At 42.2% G+C, this 22,404-nt stretch overlaps 2 protein-coding genes across 2 annotated transcripts; one reads left to right on the top strand and one right to left on the bottom strand.

The window, feature by feature from the left end:
* Nucleotides 1-230: 230 nt before the first annotated feature.
* LOC139382033 (cutC copper transporter homolog (E. coli)) lies at nucleotides 231-5,747 on the bottom strand. Its single transcript, XM_071125970.1, has 10 exons — nucleotides 5,616-5,747; nucleotides 5,272-5,424; nucleotides 5,061-5,131; nucleotides 2,997-3,056; nucleotides 2,553-2,762; nucleotides 2,355-2,390; nucleotides 2,109-2,242; nucleotides 1,601-1,628; nucleotides 1,331-1,436; nucleotides 231-1,205 (listed from the first exon to the last, which is right to left on the bottom strand). The coding sequence occupies exons 3-10, from the start codon at nucleotides 5,128-5,130 to the stop codon at nucleotides 1,094-1,096; spliced, it is 756 nt and encodes a 251-aa protein (XP_070982071.1). The 5' UTR covers nucleotide 5,131; nucleotides 5,272-5,424; nucleotides 5,616-5,747; the 3' UTR covers nucleotides 231-1,093.
* On the top strand, nucleotides 5,588-20,851 carry LOC139382032 (cytochrome c oxidase assembly homolog 15 (yeast)). The gene is made up of 9 exons (XM_071125969.1): nucleotides 5,588-5,765; nucleotides 14,013-14,194; nucleotides 14,437-14,559; nucleotides 15,166-15,352; nucleotides 16,423-16,590; nucleotides 16,675-16,756; nucleotides 18,602-18,756; nucleotides 19,000-19,113; nucleotides 19,233-20,851. Exons 1-9 carry the CDS (start codon nucleotides 5,691-5,693, stop codon nucleotides 19,362-19,364), a joined length of 1,218 nt encoding a protein of 405 aa, XP_070982070.1. The 5' UTR covers nucleotides 5,588-5,690; the 3' UTR covers nucleotides 19,365-20,851.
* The last annotated feature ends 1,553 nt before the right edge of the window (nucleotides 20,852-22,404 follow it).

Raw genomic sequence — 22,404 nt, 5'->3', positions numbered from 1 at the left:
TGAGAACTTGTTCTCAACTGGCCTACCTGGTTAAATAAAGGTGAAATAAATTGTAAAAAAGTAAAATAAAGTCTCGGGTAGAAATTACAAATGTATCCGATATCGAGACAAGACCCAGACGCTCAAAACGTGGTCTCTAGACCGGACTCCAGTATTACAACACTGGAATCAGGAATGAGGGGCAGCGTCGGGCACACGTCGAGATATAATAAGCAACTAATTCCCAAACATTGAGCAATATGACATTTAATCGATTACAAATGACATGACCCTCCCCTGGACTATATTTAAAAAAATACTCCCTGATTGAAATATGAAAAGCATGACCCTCCCCCATTTTCCTCCAGGTGACAATTGTGTAAATTTTGACGCTCCCTAAGAACATTTTAAACATGAATTTATAATAAAAACACGTCTTTTTCCACATTAACAGTGTGCAGGTCTCTCTTTTCTATCAATAACTCTGTAATAATAATTGGATTTATATTGCGCTTTCCCCAATATTCAAATCACTTTTCATTGTATGGAGGGGAACTCTCCACATAACAATCAAGTAATGACATCAAGCTGAACCTCCAGGAAACAGGATTCTGCCATTGTGTAATTCAATGCCTAATCAACTATTGTGAATACAAAGCTGTATGAAACCTCACACATCTTACAATGCCTAAGGGATTTGATGATAGCCTATATACCTTTTTATTTAGTCATTGTGTAAACATGACCTCACTTTTAGAAATTACTACAAAAATCCATTGATTAGCTTCGAACTTACACCGTATTCCAGGGTACTCCAACCCTGTTCCTGGACAGCTTCCCTCCTGTAGTTTTTAAACCGAACCCCAGTTGTAATTTACCTGATTCAGCTTATAAACCAGCTCATTATTAGCATCAGGTGAGCTAGATTAGGGTTGGAGGGAAGACCTACAGGATGGTAGCTCTCCAGGAACAGTGTAAGAGAGCCTCTGAACTATTCCTTACACTATTTTGGGGTCAGGCTCAATAGGAGCAGGAGGACCTGCTACCCAAAGGGGCTGAGGACAGCTGTCCAGCAGCCATACAGGGAGTTCAGGTGTGTATGTGCTTGTCGTCACTACAGGGTGTTCTTGGCTATAGCGTTCAGAGAGCGGACTTTGCTCACGTCTGCCACCTTCAGGCCATACTCGGGAGCTGTCAGCGAGGCACCCATGTTCACACAGGAGTTTCTGCAGGGGAGAGCAGACAGAACTAATAAATGAAGTACTAATTTAATTTATGTAGCGCTTTTAACTAAAAGCATTGTCACAAGTGCTTTATGGGTAAACGGGCTTGCTTTATGGCAAGGACTCACCTGAACTTCATGGCAGAGTCCTTACTGGAGCGAGCAGAACAATGGAACTCCAGAACCCCAGAACTTTCTAGAATCCTCTGGAGATTCCGCTCTGTAATACCCCCTCCTAGAACAGACACACACATTAAAAAAGATAAGAACATTAGGTACATTGTTACTGCAGAACCCCAGAACTTTCTAGAATCCTCTGGAGATTCTAGAATCCAGTATCCAGTGATAATCAGCTGAAAGGGGGAATTCACTTGACTTAAACGAATGTAGGGAACTTACCAGGCATAATGGTTATTCTCCCTTTAGCCTGTTGGATGAAAAGACAGGATTGGTGAAAAAGTAGCAAAGGACAGATCAGAAAACATGAAAGGGGACAGAGGGGCAAGACAGCTGACATGATAGGTTGGATGAATAAGGTGTGAAATTAGTTTTGAAACCTATTTCTTCGAAGGTGAATGGGAGGACATCTCTTCAGACTATTGAGGTGCACCCTGTGTGTATGGTGGTTTGGGGTTGTTTTGGAACTGGGTAGGAGGAGTAAGTTTTAGGATTGGATCCCTGCCTATTGTTTGGGGCGGCAGTGTAGCCTAGTGGTTAGAGTGTTGGACTAGTAACCGAAAGGTTGCAAGTTCAAATCCCCGAGCTGACAAGGTACAAATCTGTTGTTCTGCCCCTGAACAGGCAGTTAACCCACCGTTCCTAGGCCGTCATTGAAAATAAGAATTTGTTCTTAACTGACTTGCCTAGTTAAATAAAGGTAAAATAAAAACAATTGTTTCAGACTCACCTGTTCCACCAGGCGTTTGATGAGAGGCAGTCCCTCCAGAGCTGAACAGTCACATCCGCTGGTTAGAACACGCTCAAACCCCAAAGACACCAGCGTCTCCAAGGTAACCATGGGGTCGTGCACCATGTCAAAGGCTAAAACACAGCAATAAAAGGTCAGGGGGTCAATTTCTTTCATGTGTCAGTCTGTCTTAACATAAATGTCACCAAGACCAGGCAGTCATGAAACCATAGGAAGCTGTTTTACCTCTGTGAAAAGTAACAGGTAGAGGACGAGAAACAGCTGGTGGAGAGGGAATAAAGGAATAAATTGGATTAAATTATAATCCGCATCACTGACAGTTTGTCGATTTTCAAACCCTCGCTTAAGGATCCCAGGAATCTCAGATGGCAGGGCCAAGACTCTGTGCCCACTTAAATTGCATGAATTCACACACACTCCTACCTAGCAATTCCATACAGAGTTCAGCGTCTACTCTCCCATCCTCAGTCAGAGCTCCCAGCACCAGTCCATCTGCTCCATGACTCCTCACCAGCTCAATGTCCTTTTTCATCACCTCCACCTCACGGTCCGAGTACAGGAAATCCCCCCCGCGTGGACGGATCATGGTATAGACCGGGATTCGCACATACTGCTTCACCACCTGCAGCAGACCTGGGCCAAACCAAGTGATGGAGAGAAAGAGAGGTTACAACACAAAAGTGAAGACAAATGTGCCTTTTTATTACCATGTGAAAACACTACCTTCATACAACATAAAGCACTTTGAGACAGTGAAAAGCGCTACATGAACGCAATCTTTTATGCCATCCGTTGACAGACACCCATAAACATGAATTGAGATCTGTATGGGTTTACCCATATACAGGCTGTGGGTCTCACCCTCACCTATACTGGGCGTGATTCCTCCTTCTAGCAGACTAGAACACAGCTCCAGCCGACCAGCACCTGTGGGTTACAGACATACACCTAGTATTTATTTTGATTTAACTAAGAAAGTCAGTTAAGAACAAATTCTTATTTACAATGACGGCCTACTCCGGACAACGCTGGGCCAATTGTGCGCCGCCCTATGGGACTCACAATCATGTGATGCAGCCTGGATTCGAACCAGGTACTGGTGCCTCTTGCACTGAAATGCAGTGTCTTAGACCACTGTGTCACTCGGGAGCAGATTGGTGTAGGGTCTAAACTAGGCAAGTCAGTTAAGCACAAATTCTTGGTTACAATGACGACCCACGGTGTGTAGTGATGACCAACTACATACCTCGCCCACCAAGTTAAGCCATGCGAGAGCTGGGTTCAATAGGGTCTGGCTTCAACAGACATGTGTGCTAGCTAGCTAGCGTTGTACATTCTAGCTAGCACAAGCTAGGTAGCACACGCTAGCAAGTACACACTACCTAGCTAGCTAGCTATTAGCATTACATCAATACATGCCACACCCACTAGCATTACGTCACTAGAAGCATTACATGCACACTAGCTAGTACTAGCGTATATTAGCTAGCGTGCATGTAATGACGTAATGCTAGTGGGTGCGGCATGTAGTGACGTAATGCTAATGGAAGTTGTACTCCTACAAGTACCCTCAATGACAGTGAGTGCCACTATAACCTTCAACCTGGCATTTCTGCTTTCCACAACCCGAGTCGTGTTGACAACCTTACCAATGAAAGCTATGAAGTTAACTTTAGTCACTATCAAAGCACATTCATAATTGCAAACCATGCCAGGACCAGCAGAAGCACCAGCCCCGACAGTAGGTACACTTAGTACAGGAGCAGCCATGGAAGCTCCATCAGTCCGCACTGTAGTTCCACCAATCTGTCTTTGTCTCTGCATATGATACATCATGACTGATGATATATCTCAACCTCTGCACCTGGTATCCACCGAATACTGCACTATGTTCCCCTCCACAATTACAACACTTAACCTTCACATTTGTCCCACATTCACCTCCACACTTGGCACATATTTTCTTTCCTTTACACGGATCAGCTACATGTCCCATTCTTTGACATTTAATACACTGCAATGGGAATGGCGACAAATTCTCTGACATTAAAACTAAGGAATCCTATCTGTACTTGTCCAGGCAAAACCTCAAACCTCAGCAGCACTGATACGCTTTCACATCTTTGACCCGCTTTCCTACTGATCAACCTTTTGGCCTCAATCACTGCCTCCCTTCACATTAATATAATCTATGGACATAGATATTGGAACCCCAGTGATCACTCCCTCAACCTAGCATAAGCACCAGGGACATGGCTTTTAATCTTCTCTTTTTTTATTGGCACGATCTTCCCTTGCTGAGCCGGACTACCACAAAATATTACCAATCTACCTTTTCCAACGAACCGGGCTAGTTTCACTTCACCTCTCTCTACAACATTGGTTAGTCAGATATGGTGTAAATGAGGCCCTGTGGTCTCACCAAACACCATCACCACTTTCCACTCCAACGCATTATTACTCTTGCTTCCTACCTTGGCCTTCTTTATGATATCTCTTCTTCCTTGACCCTCATCCTCCCACTCCATATCATCAGAACTGACACCCATATTGTTTGCATTCCAGCACAGCTGTTGCTTCTCCAACCTTTCTTCCATTTCGTCCACAGTACTGGCTGCCATTTCCAACCCAAGTGTGTTGTCAAGACCTTTCTCACACTCAAACAAGGGCCAACTATGTTTTCGATGAGGTAAAGAACATTGTCACAAGTCTACTCCTCTTCGGCAAGCACACAGCCAACCCTAATCTAATGCTCCTGATTCTAATAATTAGCTGGTTGATAAACTGAATCAGGTTAGTTACAGCTGGGATTGGATTGAAAACCTACAGGAGGGTAGCTCTCCAGGAACAGTATGGCAGAGTCGTGGTCTAAAGTCAACTTCACTTAGGGGAGGTTAGTTTACACTATAGCATTACAGCAGCATAGCCTACCTCCCCTCTCGGCGTTGATGGCAGACTCCACACTGTCCACACACACCTCCATCAAAAAGCCCTCTGCCATCCTACGCACACACGGAGAGAAATATTGTTTCCATGAAATGCCAGACTGGTGTAACGTTACTCAAAATCAATTCACACAGCATATGTCGACAAATACCAAACTTTTAAGCTATTTCAAGTTTCGACTTCCGTGTTCCCCTACCCGTCAGCCAAATATTTGTATTACTAGCTCCTTGTTCTGTGTGCGCGTCAACTCTCCACCGTTTCAGCCTTCACTTGTTGTCAAAAACCAACCCTTCATTCGGCCATCGGTCACGCTCATCTATTTTGCCCTATCTGTGATCGATTAATCGTCCTGGTGAAACGTCAATCATAGAAAGAGTTGATTGAATATGGGTTTTTAATCCACAAGTATCAATTTATACATGTATGTTTGTGATATTAAAAATGTTTAAAAAAGTACAACTGTAAAATGTTATTTGTATAGCCTCGATGTGACGTCAGAGGTCAGAGTTGAATTGCATGTCTCTGTTAGGAAACACTTACGGTTGTGTAACGTTTTTTTTTATTGATGCCCCGTCTTCCTACCGCTGTTGCGTGAGAGGACCATTTTAAATAAGGATGCTGCTCCCTTCGTTACGGACGTTGGTGTCGTGTGGCTGTCGAAATGCTGGGAGAGGATTTCAGCAGAGCAATGTAAGTGGAGGAAATGGGCTAGCTAGCAAGCTGCTAACGTTATCATGACTGACTAACCTGCATCATGTCGGAAAGTGGTTTTCATGTCTTGCTGTTTTCAAGGCAACTTGGAACTCGGGGAAAAAAGGTCAAATCATGACGTCAGTGACTTTTTTTAGGTCGGAAAGTCGGAGCTCAAGAAAGATGCCCGATTTCCCGACTTGGAATTCTGGGTTGAATGACCGTTCAAAACTATTGTTCCCAGTCGGACATGGTTTTTCCACGGAGTTCCCAGTTGTCTTGAACGCACTGACATCGGAGTTTAGAGTTCCCTGTTTTAAATTGAACGCAGCATAAATGTCACTACAAGGTGAAGGAAGCATACAGTAGATGCGGTAGCTAGAGAGGACAATGTAACGCAGACCGTGTGATATAGAACAAGGACGCTCGATTGAAGCACATTAAACAACTGATCTAACAAAGTGGATATTCGTCATGATTGATGTATTTTAACACGCCCACAATGTGGTTACTAAAGTCCAATTTGGATATGTGGCTGTTTTTCGCTGAATAATATTTAGAAGCTGTTCCTTTTCAGATTTAGAAGTGACTTCTAAGCCCAGTTCATATAAACTGGCTAGCATTCAGAAATCGGTGCTGGTAGGCAGTCGTTTTTAACTGCAATGTTGTGACGATGACATTTATGGGGTCAATTTAACGCCAAATGTATTGAATTAAAACTAAATAAATCGTGAACATGAAAAATAAAGTTGAGAATGTAAACATCTGAGGACGGTTTAAATAAGTATGTTGAATGCAAATAATTGTAAAGCGAGAGCAAAACTCCGACATGATTAAAAAATATTTGAAAACGAATGCAAAAATCGTTTTCTGTGAAACTTTTCCAGCAATCAATCCTATTGAATACATTTTGCCTACGCCCTTGCCTACATGTACTACCTTTTGGTTACGCCACTCGTATCTTTGCTTTCACTGCCAGTCTTTTCGATTGCGAGTTTTGTCATTATTTTCCCGTGAAGGGCGGGGTTTAGAGGGAGGCGTAGCCAATGAGTCTCCATTGGTCCGCTAATTTTGGAGTGACGGTTCGTCTTAACCCGATCAAATGAACATGATAGACAGGCTTTTTCTTCTATTATTGCCTATTTAAGTAGATGGTCTGACTTCACCTCGTTTTAGGGTTTTAGCTAACGTTTTTCACAATTGTCAGTCACGAGTCAGTAATGTAATGTTCAAAATAATGTACGGATATTAGAAGCATGTCTATCTAATTCATTTAATGACAAACTATCTAACTACTTGGTTAAACATATGAACTACATGTTGCACAGGTGTATGGCAAACCAGTTTCCAACACCTGCGCCGAACGTAACGTTGTGCAACAGGTAATTCATATGTTTAACCAAGTAGTTAGATGGTTTGTCATTAAATGTATTAGATAGACATGCTTCTAATATCCGTACATTATTTTGAACTACCAAATTAATAATTTTCTTGCTTAAAACACCAGGTTATTGATGATTTAAGATATTTTCAAAATTGTCTCAAAGAGAAATCTTGGCTACCTCCTCCGCTAGCAATGCTCAGTCATCATCCAATGTCGTTATACAGGAGGTAAATGCTTTGATTGACAACTGCCACAACTATACTGGCCTGACAGATTTTCCTTCTTTGCCTATAATCCCAAGCAAACCTTCAGTTTCCAAGAAAGGCATGTTTGAACTGGGCCCAGATGCCACTGCCAATAATGATGTTATCGCCACTCTTTCCAGGCTCATCAATGCAAGGCTGATGCCATAGAGAAAATGGTCGGTGACAACTCAATGAAATAGCTTAAAAAAAACAGTTGACTTTGCATGCATGGAAATCAAGGATGTTAAGAAAGTCGCCCACATCGAAAAGCGTTTCAAAAAGGAGGGAAAGATGGACTTGTGCTAAAGAAGAATCGCGTAACTCGAAAGCTACTCCAGACGGTGGATTCTGAGATTTAGTTCCCGAGGCAGATGGGAAGAACGTGCGGCAAGAGACCATCAAAGTCTGCCAAGCTATCCTACCCAAGGAGAAGGCTAAGCTAGCAGATGTTGTCGACACTAGATTGCCTCAACACGAGAAGGTAGGGTGACTCCAAGCCCAGAGGTGTCATTCTCCAGTTCACGTCATGGATCTACAGGGATGCCACTTGGAAAGCAGCCAAGAAATCTACCTTCCTACGCGACAACAACCTGCGGTTTGCTGAATACCTCTTGAAGGCAGACAGAGAAAGGAGAGAGAAACTGTGGCTAGCTGTGGAAAAATCACGAAAAGAGGGGAAAGCGGCTTACTTCATCAGTGTGTGCTTTTATCAACGGATCCGAAATCAACCTTCCTCCATGAGGACTGTCACAGACTGTGCCTGGTGATCAACATAGGCTACCTAGATAGCTAGATCTGTGATCAGATCCCACTCCTGGCTCTAAGGTTTTTAAACTTTCATTCTAACTGCACAGGACTGCTGGAGTAATGGATATTTTACTATTTGATTTGTTCTCTCACTTCTGATATTTTTACCTGCAGTATAGGCAGTGAGCAAGCTCTTTTTTTTTCTTGTTCTGGCAGTTATCTTTGTTATGCTAAACTATTCTCACTCAATCATTTATATCTATCTATATGGTGTGCAATGCTGGTTTCTTTTCATTCTTACTCGATTTGCGATTGTTGTTTAGCTCGTAGTACTTTCTGTTCTGTATTCCACTTTATCGTTGTCTATCGTTTCACTCAATAAAGCTAGGGAGTTAAGAAATAATGTAAAGCGGAAAGCCTTATTTTTATTTGCCAAACAGCTTAAAACAGATTTATGTTTTTGTTCAAGAGTCTCATTCAGTTTCTACCGACGTCAACTTCTGGAGGTCTCAGTGGGGAAATTATGTATGGCTCTCATGGTTCTGAACTCTCTGTTGGAGTTATCACTCTAAAGAATAATTTCAATGGAAGCATTTTGCACTCTCAACTTCTTACAAGTTCTGTTAAATCCAGCAATATAAAAGGGATCTCTATTGCTGACAGAGATATTATCATTAGTCAGCTTGCAGATGACTCCACCTTCTTTTTGAAAGATGCTGACCAGATTCCTAGAGCAGTCGATGTGATAAATATTTTTTCCAAAGCGTCTGGTCTTTGCCTAAACCTTAAGTGTGAATTGTTTGCTGTTAAAAACTGTGATACCCTCTAAATGCAATGTTCCAGTCAAGGAAAAAGTAACATACCTTGATTACCATATCTAAGGATCAATAGGAAAGATGCTCATGAAATGTCATACCTATTATTGAAAAAAACTAAAAGAAGATGAACCATAGGTTGCAAAGGGATTTATCCTTGAAAGGTCAAGTATTGCTTTCTAAAGCTGAAGGTATTTCAAGACTTCCTTATGCAGCCCAGTCCCTACAAGTATAGGTAAAGCGGTTGTCCAGATGCTTTGCATCTTCATCTGGAAAAATCGTACACATTATATTAGGAAATCTGTTGTTATGAACACATATGAATATGGTGGTCTCAATTTTTTCTTTAATACTTTTAAGATAAATTGGGCTAAACATTTCTTAAAGAATCCTACTTCAATTTGGAATTTCATCCATCATCTTCTCCCGTTTTGGTGGCTTCAATTTCATGTTACTTTGTAACTATAACATTGATAAGATTCCTACAAAATGACCTGCTTTTCAAAGACAAGTATTCTTAGTGTGGTCGTTAATATATAAACAATTTCTCCTAGCATAGGTATTTCATTTGGAACAATAAGGATATTTTGTACAGAAACAAGTCTTACTTTTTTAAAGAACTGGTGGCGCACGGTCTAAGGCACTGCATCACAGTGCTAGAGGCGTCACTACAGACCGTGGTTCGATTCCAGGCTCTATCACAACCGGCCGTGATTGGGAGTCCCATAGGGCGGAGGACAATTGGCCCAGCGTCGTCCGGGTTAGGGCTTGGCCGGGGTAGGCCGTCATTGTAAAATAAGAATTTGCTCTTAACTGACTTGCCTATTTAAATAAAGGTTAAATTATTATTATTTTTTACGGCATTCTAGAGCGAGCATTAGTGGATTGCGCAGTCAGATGGACGAGAGTAAATGTGACCGACCGCCTCGATCTTATGTAGCAACATTTTCAATTTATTTTTTACATTGGATAAAAGTGGAGACGCCGAGCTAGAAAATGGTATATCATACACTGCAGTTGAGGAACAATGGGAAAATAATTCTACTTTGAAAGTTGATGAACTTGTAACCCCGCTTTTGAGAAAATGGTCCTTGAATGTTTTGGTACATCTACTGGAGCGCTCTTCTTTGTCTACACCCATTCAGCATCATTCACACGCTCTTAAGCCTTAGCCCAACCCGTCTCTTTATGGATTCACATGTGAGACCATGTGCTAAACAGAGTGAGTAGTTTAGTAAACAACCAAAGATTTCAAAGCTAAAAGTGGTAAAAGTAGTAGCCTACAATAAGGGAAAAACTGCAGGTAAAAATACACTTTCATACCTACCCTTAGCCTACATCCTAATATGACTGCAGGTCATATACAGTTGAAGTCGGAAGTTTACATACACTTAGGTTGGAGTCATTAAAACTTGTTTATCAACCACGTCACACATTTCTTGTTAACAAACTATAGTTTTGGCAAGTCCGTTAGGACATCTAATTTGTGCATGACACAAGTTATTTTTCCAACAATTGTTTACAGACAGATTATTTCACTTATAATTCACTGTATCACAATTCCAGTGGGTCAGAAGTTTACATACACTAAGTTGACTGTGGCTTTACACAGCTTCGAAAAATCCAGACAATTATGTCATGGCTTTAGAAGCTTCTGATAGGCTAATTGACATCATTTGAGTCAATTGGAGGTGTACCTGTGGATGTATTTCAAGGCCTACCTTCAAACTCAGTGCCTCTTTGCTTGACATCACTGGAAAATCAAAAGTAATCAGCCAAGACCTCAGAAAAAAAAATTGAAGACCTCATCCTTGGGAGCAATTACCAAACGCCAGAAGGTACCACGTTCATCTGTATCAACAATAGTACTCAAGTATAAACGCCATGGGACCAGGCAGCTGTCATACCGCTCAGGAAGGAGATGTGTTCTGTCACCTAGAGATTATCGTACTTTGGTGTGAAAAGTGCAAATCGATCCCAGAACAACAGCAAAGGACCTTGTGAAGAAGCTGGCGGAAACAGGTACAAAGTATCTATATCCACAGTATAACAAGTCCTATATCGACTTAACCTGAAAGGCCGCTCGGCAAGGAAGAAGCCACTGCTCCAAAGCCGCCATAAAAAAATCCAGACTACGGTTTGCAACAGCACATGGGGACAAAGATTGTACTTTTTGGAGAAATGTCCTCTGGTTTAATGAAAAAAAAAATAGAACTGTTTGGCCGTAATGACCATCGTTATGTTTGGAGGAAAAAGGGGGAGGCTTGCAAGCCGAAGAAAGCCATCCCAACCGTGAAGCCCGGGGGTGGCAGCATCATGTTGTGGGAATTCTTTGTTGCAGGAGGGACTGGTGCACTTCATAAAATAGATGGCATCATGAGGCAGGAAAAGTATGTGGATATATGGAAGCAACATCTCAAGACATCAGTCAGGAAATTAAATGGGTCTTCCAAATGCAAATGAGTCTTCCAAATGGACAATGACCCCAAGCATACTTCCAAAGTTGTGGCAAAATGGCTTAAGGACAACAAAGTCAAGGTATTGGAGTGGCCATCACAAAGCCCTGACCTCAATCCCATAGAAAATTTGTGGGCAGAACTGAAAAGCGTGTGGGAGCAAGGAGGCCTACAAACCTGACTCAGTTAAGCCAGCTTTGTCTGGAGGAATGGTCCAAAATTCACCCAACTTATTGTGGGAAGCTTGTGGAAGGCTACTTGATAAGTTTGACCCAAGTTAAAAAATGTAACGGCAATACACTGAATTAGTATTTGGTAGCATGTAAACTTCTGACCCACTGGGAATGTGATGAATTAAATAAAAGCTGAAATAAATAATTCTCCCTACTATTTTTCTGACATTTGAGATTCTTAAAATAAAGTGGTGATCCAAACGGACCTAAAACAGGGAATATTTACTGGGATGTAATGTCAGGAATTGTGAAACACCTTAGCCAAATACATTTATACTCAATGTATCTAAACTTCCTTCATATGAAGTAAATGCTATAACCACCAACATTTAGCTAAGTGGATGGGTCACCATTGTCTAGACATGTACACATGTTCATGAAATACAGTAGATGGCTGTAATCACCCCCAGACACACCTGGCTAACTTGATGGGCCATGTAATCATCTGGTGAAGTCGAGTCTTTTGTTTAGACATGTAGCTTGTTAAACAATGACCGGCATAAGCCCACCTCATACCACTACCAATACAAACATAGCTGTAGTATGTATCTGCAGGCTAAACTAATCACACGACGGATTCTATGTCCTAACTCATGAAATTGCCCCCAGCCTTCCTACGAAAGGAAGTTTCACTTACCGCATCCTATAGAGAACCCCTCTAGTGTTTAATAGGATATGTCATAAACCCTCAAAGTTCCATAATGGGATGAAAATGGTAGCCATCTCGGTCAGGGAGAAATCCAAAACCAGTCTAATTGGAATGAATGGCAGTAGAGGCATCCCACCTAGAAAAAAATGTTGTAAAGACAACTGCTTGACGTTCAATCTACGCTCAGTTTTGGTTGACAGTGAAAGTTAAAAGGACACAATTTTCAGGTCGTTGTTTCAATGACTTGAAAACAATTTAATTTCAATGTACTTGTTGCCTATACGCATGGACACAGTATAAAACAATTATTCTATGAACAATTTTATTAACAATCATGCATCACTCCAGTATTTTTTTACAACATTCAAGTGCTAATTGTTTTTATTCCCCTGCTGAAGAAGCATAGCTCAAATCATCATACCTACTCATATTTCAAACATCCACAGTATTTTTCCATGCCTCACTATTAACTTAATTATTGCCAATACATATTAAGAAAGGGGTTTCCATTGGATTTAAAATGTCCATTTCATGTAATATTTAGTCATTATTATTTATGCAACCAACTGATAATTGTTTTGTTCACTTATATTGTTTACCAAAACAAGTTGGACAGTGCATCCAATTCTTGCTCTTTTAATCAATGGCAACAACGTATTGCAAAATCAATGAACTGACCCATCCAACCGACTGTTGCAAAACCAATGAACAAATATGTGCAAAAACAGCACATCTTGGTCCATCTTAGTATGAGAAACAGGGGCCTCCCGAGTGGTGCATTGGTCTAAGGCACTGCATCGCAGTGTTGAGGCATCACTACAGCCTGGGGTTTAATCCCAGGCTGTGTTACAGCCGGCTGTGACCGGGAGTTCCATAGGGCGGCGTACAATTGGCCCAGCGTCGTCTCAATGAGGGGAGGGTTTGGCCGGAGGGCTTTACTTTGCTCATCGTGCTCTAGCAACTCCTTGTGGTGGGCCGGGCGCCTGCAAGCTGACTTCGGTCGTCAGTGTTTCCTCCGACACATTGACTGGCTTCCGGGTTAAACGAGCGGGTGTTAAGAAGCAGCACGGCTTGGCGGGTCATGTTTCGGAGGACGCATGACTCGACCTTGCAGGGATGAGACAAAATCACATTTTGATATCACGAAATTGGGGAGAAAAGGGGGTAAAAAAATAAAACGCAGTATACATTCATACAATTGTCCATGGTATGTACTGAGTGTACAAAACATTTGGAACACCTTTTGCCCTCAGAACAGCCTCAATTTGTCGGGTCATGGACTCTACAAGGTGTCAAAAGCCTTCCACAGGCCCATGTTGACACCAATGCTTCCCACAGTTGTCAAGTTGGCTGGATGTCCTTTGGATGGTGGACCATTCTTGATACACATGGTCAACTGTTGAGTGTGAAAAACCAAGCAGTTTTGCAGTTCTTGACACACTCAAACCGGTGCGCCTGGCACCAACTACCATACCCCGTTCGAAGGCACTTAACTTTTGTCTTAGCCATTCACTCTCTGAATGGCACACATACACAAAATTTAACCTGTCTCCTCTCCTTCATCTACACAGATTTTTGTGGATTTTAACAGGTGACGTCAATAAGGGATCATAGCTTTCACCTCGTCAGTCTGTCATGGAAAGAGCATGAATTTCCTAATGTTTTGTACACTCAGTGTTTAGCTGAAGGTCTAACATCCCTCTCTTCCATAACAACAGCGGACTCCTCATTTGCGGCAATGGCTGGCGAAGAGAAGCCAGCACTCCATCACAGCAGAGGCAGGAGCCAACACAGCTCCAGCTACAGTTCCCAACGCGGCCACCAATCGGATCCTCGGCCGATGGCTGTTGGGCTGCAGTGGACTGGTGGTCGGGGCAGTGGTGTTGGGAGGTGTCACAAGGTAATGCAGCAACACATCATGGAAGAGAAACAATGTACTGTAGCTGTAACCACATTGGTTGGATCTTCAGTGTTCAATAATGGGTCTACTTGTTATTGATCCTGCAGGATAAATGCCTTACTTGGAGCTGCAAGACCTAGCTAGTTAGCTGTAATGTTTGTGAAGACGACTCACTGCAATCACATCTCCTATGTTTTGTATTTTATTGAGAGATACTCTTTGTGTGTGTTCTCCCCATCCAGGCTGACGGAGTCAGGGCTCTCAATGGTAGACTGGCACCTGGTGAGAGAGATGAAGCCTCCTCAGACTCGGGCCGAGTGGGAGGCTGAGTTTGCCAAGTACCGGCAGTTCCCAGAGTTCAAAATGTGAGTGCCTGGCCTGTATGTATCTGTCTTGATAGTTAGGCTACCTCAAAGTCTACATCAACAGAACATGTATAATTATGTTTGAAAGGGATACTGGGAGATTCTCCTGTTTTTCTACTTTGTGTTTGATGAACTCGTGGATACAATTTTTTTTGTCTCTGCGTGCAATATGAAGGAAGTTAGCAGTAGTTTCGCGAGCCAATGCTAAGTAGTGTTAGAGCAATGACTGGAAGTCTACAGGTACGCTAGCATTCTTCCTCTGACTTCCTTCATACTGCACACAGAGACATGCAAATGGTATCCACAAGTTCATCTGACTGGTTATGTGGGAAAATCCCTTTAAGAACCTGTTTCTGACCTTTCTAAGATACTCGACAGTGGTGTGAAAATGCTCAATTTATACCTGCCTTAAAAAAAGAAGTCCTCCAAATGTCCTCTTAAAATGCTAACGGAATTAACTATCTCAAACCATGGCGTTAGTTTTAATTTCACCTGGGAATCGCTCTAACATAGCAAGCCTTTCTGTCAAATAAGATTGTTGCAAACTACTTCACCTTTGACTACTCATCTCATTGTTGACTCACTGTCCACTCTGTTTTTCTCCAGAATGAACCATGACATGACTCTACCAGAGTTTAAGTTTATCTTCTACATGGAGTGGGGCCACAGGATGTGGGGCAGGCTGGTAGGGCTGGCCTATGTTCTCCCCACGATCTACTTCTGGAAGAAAGGCTACTTCAACAGATCTATGAAGGGACGTGCACTGGGACTCTGTGGATTTGTGTTCTTTCAGGTAAGAGAGTAAAGATGGGATGGGGGGGGGGGGATTATAGCGCACTGAGACTCTAGATTTTGTCATCTTCCAGGTATGGAAGAGGGTTGGAGGATGAAGTGATGGCGAGGGAGAAAAAGAAAGTGAGAGCGAGCACACGATAGTTCAACAGTTGGGGACGTATATAGTCCTCTTGAGAACAGCTGTATGTCAACAGTAGGCTGCTAATGATGTGATAATAGTCCGTTCACCAATGTCAACAAGGCATGTTGAATGAATGGTAGCCTAGTAGTCAGACCTAACTTGATAGATTAGGTCAGGTCAGGGATGGAGACAATGACGTAATAAATGAAGGAGATGATGTAGCTTTGAAACGAGCTCATATAGACCTAGTTCAGTTGCTTCATATTCCAAATAACCTACAGTACGCTAGACTACAAGATGGTATCCAGTAATTTAATTATTCTGAATTTTCTCCCCAAAATAATGTATTAAGACTGTTTATATTTTCACTAGACTATCCACATAAAGACACCTATTAATTAGAATAATCATTACCCCTAAATGTTACCTATGAAAGTGTCATGGAGACCACCTTCATTTCATTAAATACCAAACACAAGGCTTTTGCTATAATTTAATGCTGACCACCTCCGGACCTCCCCCTACCCAACCTTAGGCTTACATCAGCACCACCTTGTCTGAAAATCCTAGGGAGAGCCCTGATTGTACATTTTAAATGTGTTTCTAGTTAGCTACTGAAGAGCAGCCAATTACCAAGTACCCATAACTCTATAGCCTACCATTCCTACCGAGGCAGTCTTCTGCCAACATCATTATTAGGCAAAAAAAGTGCATTTGCCCATGACTTGAGCAGTGTGAGTGTCGCTCGCGCAGTTGTGGGGAGCAGTCACGATGCTGAAGTGGTACTCATACAAATTATTCAAGGTTGGCAGGTCTGGATTTGCCTCTTCCAGATGATACAGTACACAAATGTTCCGGGACTGTCTGAGAACCTAAGCTGTACATGGCTTCTACGGTCTAAGTTGTCTAAAATAGTTTCCCCATGTCTTTCCATTCCCCTCTTGTAGGGCCTCCTGGGCTGGTACATGGTGAAGAGTGGTCTGGAGGAGAAGCCAGAGTCCTATGATGTCCCCCGAGTCAGTCAATATCGCTTGTCTGCTCACCTAGGGTCAGCTCTGCTGCTCTACTGTGCTAGTCTATGGACCGGACTCACACTGATGGTCGAGCCGCACAAGGTACTGAAACACGCACACACGCGAAAGCTCAAACTTTGCATATTAATCATGTTTTGAATCTGTGTCCCCTCCCTCTACTCCTAGTTGGCTAATACTAAGCGTCTGAACCAGTTGAGGAGGTTTGCTAAGGGCACTGTAGGATTGGTCTTCCTCACCGCACTCTCAGGTAATTGTGTGTGCTGTGTGTGCCAAAGTGGCGGTTGTAGCAGGTTTGGATGTGGATTGTGTATATACAATGCCTTCGGAAAGTATTCAGACCCCTTGATGTTTCCCACATTTTGTTAGGCCTTATTCTAAAATGTATTTTTATTTTATTTTAGTTCTCATCAATCTACACACAATACCCCATAATGACAAAGCAAATCTGGATTTTACAAATTTTTGCTCATTAAAAAAAGGAAATATTACATTTAACTATTCAGACCCTTTACTCAGTACTTTGTTGAAGCACCTTTGGCAGCGATTACAGCCCCGAGTCTTCTTGGGTATGACGCTACAAGCCTGGCACACCTGTATTTGGGGAGTTTCTCCCATTCTTCTCTGCAGATCCTCTCAAGCTCTGCCAGGTTGGATGGGGAGTGTTGCTGCACAGCTATTTTTAGGTCTCTCCAGAGATATTCGATCAGGTTTAAGTCCTGGCTCTGGCTGGGCCACTCAAGGACATTCATAGACTTATCCCAAAGCCACTCCTGCGTTGTCTTGGCTGTGTGCTTAGGGTCGTTGTCCTGTTGGAAGGTGAACCTTCACTCCAGTCTGAGGTCCTGAGAGCTCTGGAGCAGGTTTTCATCAAGGATCTCTTTGTACTTTGCTCCGTTCATCTTTGCCTTGATCCTGACTAGTCTCTCAGTCCATGCCGCTGAAAAACATCCCTACAACATGATTCTGCCACCACCATGCTTCACCTTAGGGACGGTGCCAGGTTTTCTCCAGATGTGACGTTTGGCATTCAGACCAAAGAGTTCAATCTTTTTTTTGTCAGACCAGAGAATCTTGTTTCTCATGGTCATTGTAAATATAGTGTTTGGCCAATATTCCGTTAGGCCAATTTACCATAAAGGCCTGATTTTATGGAGTGCTGCAGAAATGGTTGTCCTTCTGGAAGGTACTCCCATCTCCACAGAGGACCTCTAGAACTCTGTCAGAGTGACCATCGGGTTCTTGGTCACCTTCCTGACCAAGGACCTTCTCCCCGAATTGCTCAGTTTGGCCTGGCGGCCAGCTCTTGGAAGAGTCTTGGTGGTTCCAAACTTCTTCCATTTAAGAATGATGGACACCACTGTCTCATAGCTCTACAGACAATTCCTTTGACCTCATTGGCTTGGTTTTTGCTCTGACATGCACTGTCAGCTGTGGGACCTTTTCTATAGACAGGTGAATATGCCTTTCCAAATCATGTTCCATCAATTGAATTTACCACAGGTGGACTCCAATCAAGATGTAGAAACATCTCAAGGATGATCCATGGAAACAGGATGCTTTGTCATTATGGGATATTGTGTGTAGATTGCTGAGGATTTTTATGCATCTAATACATTTTAGAATAAGGCTGTAACGTAACAAAATATGGCAAGAGTCAAGGCTGTGATGAGACCAGTATTGCAATATGTTTTTCCACAGGAAAAATAAATAGATAAATGTGACTCTGGATGACAACAGGGCGGCAGGTAGCCTAGCGTTGGGTCAGTAACCAATAGGTCGCTGGTTCGAATCCTCAAGCCGACTAGTTGAAAAATCTGTTGTTGTGCCCTTGCTTCTGTAAGTGACTCTGGATAAGAGCATCTGCTAAATGACAAAACATTTAAATGTAAACATAATGATGTTTCCAACATTAGGGCTGTTTTCCTAAAGACTTTAAATACGCTTCATATTTTGTTTCCTTGCCACGATACCAATGCGTATCGCCATGCTGGTATCGTCTCGTCCCTAGTTTTGTTTCCTTGCCACAATACTGGTATCATCCCAGCCATAATAACCCTAACATGACTGACGATGGTGTGTGTCTGTGTTACAGGTGCGTTTGTAGCAGGGCTGGATGCTGGGTTGGTGTATAACTCTTTCCCTCTGATGGGAGACAGATGGATCCCTGATGACCTCCTGGCCTTTTCTCCAACACTCAAGAACTTCTTTGAGAACCCCACCACTGTTCAGTTTGACCATCGAGTTCTGGTACATAACGCACACAGCCTCGTTTTATTAATCTGATTTCTGTTATTTATGTAGGTGATTGATTTCGCACTTCATACATTTTTCAAAACAACGCGGCTTACGCTCATGCATGCATACATTTTCGTATGGATAGACCCAGCGGCAATCGAATCTACAATCCTGGCGTTGCATGCGCCGTGCTCTACCACCTGAGCCACAGATGACCACTAAACAGTAACTGTTACTCCCTGCCTCTCCCTCCAGGCAATCTCGTCTCTGACGGCCATCACAGGTCTCTATATGTTCTCCAGGAGGATGATGCTACCTAGGAGAGCTAAGATAGCCATATCCTGCCTTACAGCTATGGCCTATGCGCAGGTACACACACACAATACGTCATACACCAATGCTTTCTTTTACACTGATGCTTTTGAGAGTGCTTTTGAAAATCTGTATGTACAATGGGTGTTAATTTGTCCCTGTGTTTCCATCCTCAGGTTGCCCTGGGCATCAGTACCCTGCTTCTTTACGTGCCCACTCCCCTGGCAGCGACCCACCAGTCAGGCTCTGTCGCCCTGCTCTCATTGGCCATCTGGGTCCTCGCAGAGCTCAGGAAGGTGGCCAAGTAGATGCCCACTTTGCCATGACTCGATCAGGCCTCCAGAGACAAACCAGTCCAAGGGGGAAAAAAATAAGAAGAATATTCACAAGATGCTCCAGGAAGAAAGAGAGGAGAGAATCATTCTATAAAACAATGGATTGGGTCTTTTGATACTATGTCGGGGAACTTCTATGTTGCAAAGCTGCAAGCTCCTTCCACCGGTTTGAAGTTCTATCATAACATTTAGAATTCAGTTATATAAAGGTTGTTTTGATTGATGCAAGGGCAAGAATGTTCAAGCTTATTTCACTACCTTTTTCCCCAGCAGTGCAGTGGTTGGGCCAGGAGGTGAGTCGCCTGTAGTTTAGAAATCTCACTGAAAGGCATTACTGCAGCTGACGACAGATTACATTTCAATGTCACTAGATAGCGACTATTAATAAACTGAAATTGAGTTGAGCAGTGTAGAATTTTAGCAACCAGGAAATTAGTGATTTACACTAGATGACACGGCCACAAATTCAGAACAGCTTTCCAAGTTTGAAAACAGATTTGACTCCGGCGGGAGAATTCAATAGGTGAATATCACAGCCGATCACAACACCGGCGGGTAAGTAATACTGTGAAACACTGATTCCACTGTTAGTGGCAGACATATTACGGACATTTTCATAAATTATATTGCAAAAATTCTAAAACTAAATCCTATGTTGGCACATTTTAACACCTTCAGAAAGTATTTATACACCATGACTTATTCCACATTGTTGTTACAGCCTGAATTTCAAGAAAAAAAAAACTCATCCCTCTATAGTGCATTCGGAAAGTATTCAGACCCCTTCAACGTTTCCACATTTTGTTACGTTACAGCCTTGTTCTAAAATTGCTAAAGTTTTTTTTTATTACTCTTCACACTACCCCATAATGATAAAGCAAAAACCGGTTTAGAAATGTTTGCAAATATATATAAAAAACGATCATATTTACATAAGTATTCCGACTCTTTACTCAGTACTTTGTTGAAGCACCTTTTTTCATTTTGTCATTATGGGGCATTGTGTAGATGGGTGAGAATTATGATTTTTTTTGATTTCAGGCTGGAACGCAAAAGTCAACTGATCATTTAAGGCTTGCATACAATAATTACATAATACTAACGGGTACATAGGAAGTGTGTGTGTGCCTTTTGCTTCTGAAAAGGACAGGACATGAATGCTTTTGACTTATTGAGTTGTGTCTCATCCTTTGACTTCTGTCTGTTTCTGCTGATCAATGCACTGCCTCTTGATTTTTCTGTATTTTCATACTGAGGTGAATATTAATGCTTGCAGTACCACAGATCTAGGATCAGTTACCCAACTCCCCAATCCTTACCTGAACGATTGAGGTATACTGGCATATCTGAGCCAGGATCAGTGGCTGGAGGGCAATCTTTGTATGTTAAATAATGTATTATATATTGGTTTAGGACACTTGTGTTGGGTATGTGTGTGATAAATACATATGGAATCTTGAGTTTGTTTTGTTACTAGAGATGTCTTGTCTTTAAAAAAAGGCAATGTTAAACCATCTCAGTATTTTCAGAGCTTCATAACTCCACACTCTTAGCGGTTTCCTTCTCGATGGACACCGTTTAGGAATAGGCTGTAGTTATGTAGTGAAAGCCAGGCAAACTGCGAATGAAGCAAAATGATCACTTAAAAACCCTTCACACAAGAAGATGCATAGCAATGTGATTTTTATTCTCTGTACAAAATATACACATCTTAAATATGCAATGCAACAGTTGAGGCTAGCCAACTTACTAGACACGGTCAGTAACAATGGGTTAGCAGGTATCCTTGCTTTATGACAGTACATGCGAGTATAGACAGGTTTCACTGGTGGTCAGTTCAGGAAATCCCCTACGGCACCTGCAAGGGGGCAATCAGAGCCAGACCACTCCCCTGCCTCCCCAAAAAAGAGATGTGGAAAATGTTCAATTGGATAAAATGGAAATGTAAAGAAATCAGAAGTTACAAATACTGTATTGGTGTTGGAAGAAAGTGCAGGTTATTACAACAAGGGTGTTAACCGATTAATAATACACTCTTGGTGGAAGTTGGCCTTAACCAGAGTTCTAGGGTCAGTTATCCTTCTCAATCCTAACCATAATCAGTATGTGACTAGGAAAATTGGAGTCTGGACCAGTGGGTTAGGGGCAACTTTTACCTACTCCCAGGAGTAGGTAAAAGGGGGTAAAATATGGACATTATTGCTTATGCCACTGTTGTCGTTTTATTGACCCACCTGATGACATATTATAATTTTTGGGGGGGTTGAAAGTGAAGTAATTAATGTAATTTAATGAAAGACACAGGAAGTAGTTGATGGATACAGGTAGTGTTATCTTACAAAAGATCAGCATTCTATTCAGAACCACGAGGTAGGCGTTCCACCCCATTTCAAACAGCCTTTTTTTAAACACCCAGTAGGAAACGGCATCAAGTTTGCAAAGAATCGGGAAACTGTACTATTCAATCGACAAATCTTCACTCTCTCACAATGTACACACAAAAACACTCCTACTCTCCTTTCCGCTCCTTCTCCTCTCTTCCTTCTCTCACATTTCACAAATGTGTTTATTTATACCCTGATATAACTGAGGGTGGCTTTAAATACTTTAGTTGGTGTGCCTGACTCTTTGGTGTCAGTGGGGGGGGAAGCAGGAAACATTACTGCTGTCTTCATGCCCACCTACCCACGCACACACGTAGACATGTAACAAGAGGCTTAATTTGGATTCTGAAGGAGATTAAATTGTTCTTGACATGTTGCTGGTCTTTCATGGTCGATCTAAACAGAAATGCTTTCAGTTTCAACTGTATGATAAGTATAATGCAAAATAATCAGTGTTACAGTTTTGAACTTCAGTTCCCACAATTCACTGCATCAGTTAGTCTGTAAATACAGAAAGGGGTCTTCGGGAGCCTAGATGGTCCAACCAGCATGTTCATCAATATAGCGCCACAGACTGTTTAGTAGTTCTTGACCACAGGGTTATTGGAAGAGGTACAACAGTCAGCATA

Source organism: Oncorhynchus clarkii, chromosome 23 (genome assembly GCF_045791955.1).
Source record: "Oncorhynchus clarkii lewisi isolate Uvic-CL-2024 chromosome 23, UVic_Ocla_1.0, whole genome shotgun sequence".
NCBI classification, from domain to species: domain Eukaryota; kingdom Metazoa; phylum Chordata; class Actinopteri; order Salmoniformes; family Salmonidae; genus Oncorhynchus; species Oncorhynchus clarkii.
This window is presented reverse-complemented; position numbering and strand designations above follow the sequence as displayed.

Bases quoted from the DNA above. Each gene is read 5' to 3' on its own strand.
- LOC139382033 (XM_071125970.1), bottom strand. From the start codon at position 5,130: ATGGCAGAGGGCTTTTTGATGGAGGTGTGTGTGGACAGTGTGGAGTCT. The intron at 2,763-2,996 runs GTGAGGGTGAGA...GGTTTGGCCCAG, and splicing joins AGGAATCACGCCCAGTATAG to GTCTGCTGCAGGTGGTGAAG. The intron at 1,437-1,600 runs GTAAGTTCCCTA...TGTCTGTTCTAG, and splicing joins GAGAATAACCATTATGCCTG to GAGGGGGTATTACAGAGCGG.
- LOC139382032 (XM_071125969.1), top strand. From the start codon at position 5,691: ATGCTGCTCCCTTCGTTACGGACGTTGGTGTCGTGTGGCTGTCGAAAT. The intron at 16,757-18,601 runs GTAATTGTGTGT...TCTGTGTTACAG, and splicing joins CTTCCTCACCGCACTCTCAG to GTGCGTTTGTAGCAGGGCTG. The intron at 19,114-19,232 runs GTACACACACAC...TTCCATCCTCAG, and splicing joins CAGCTATGGCCTATGCGCAG to GTTGCCCTGGGCATCAGTAC.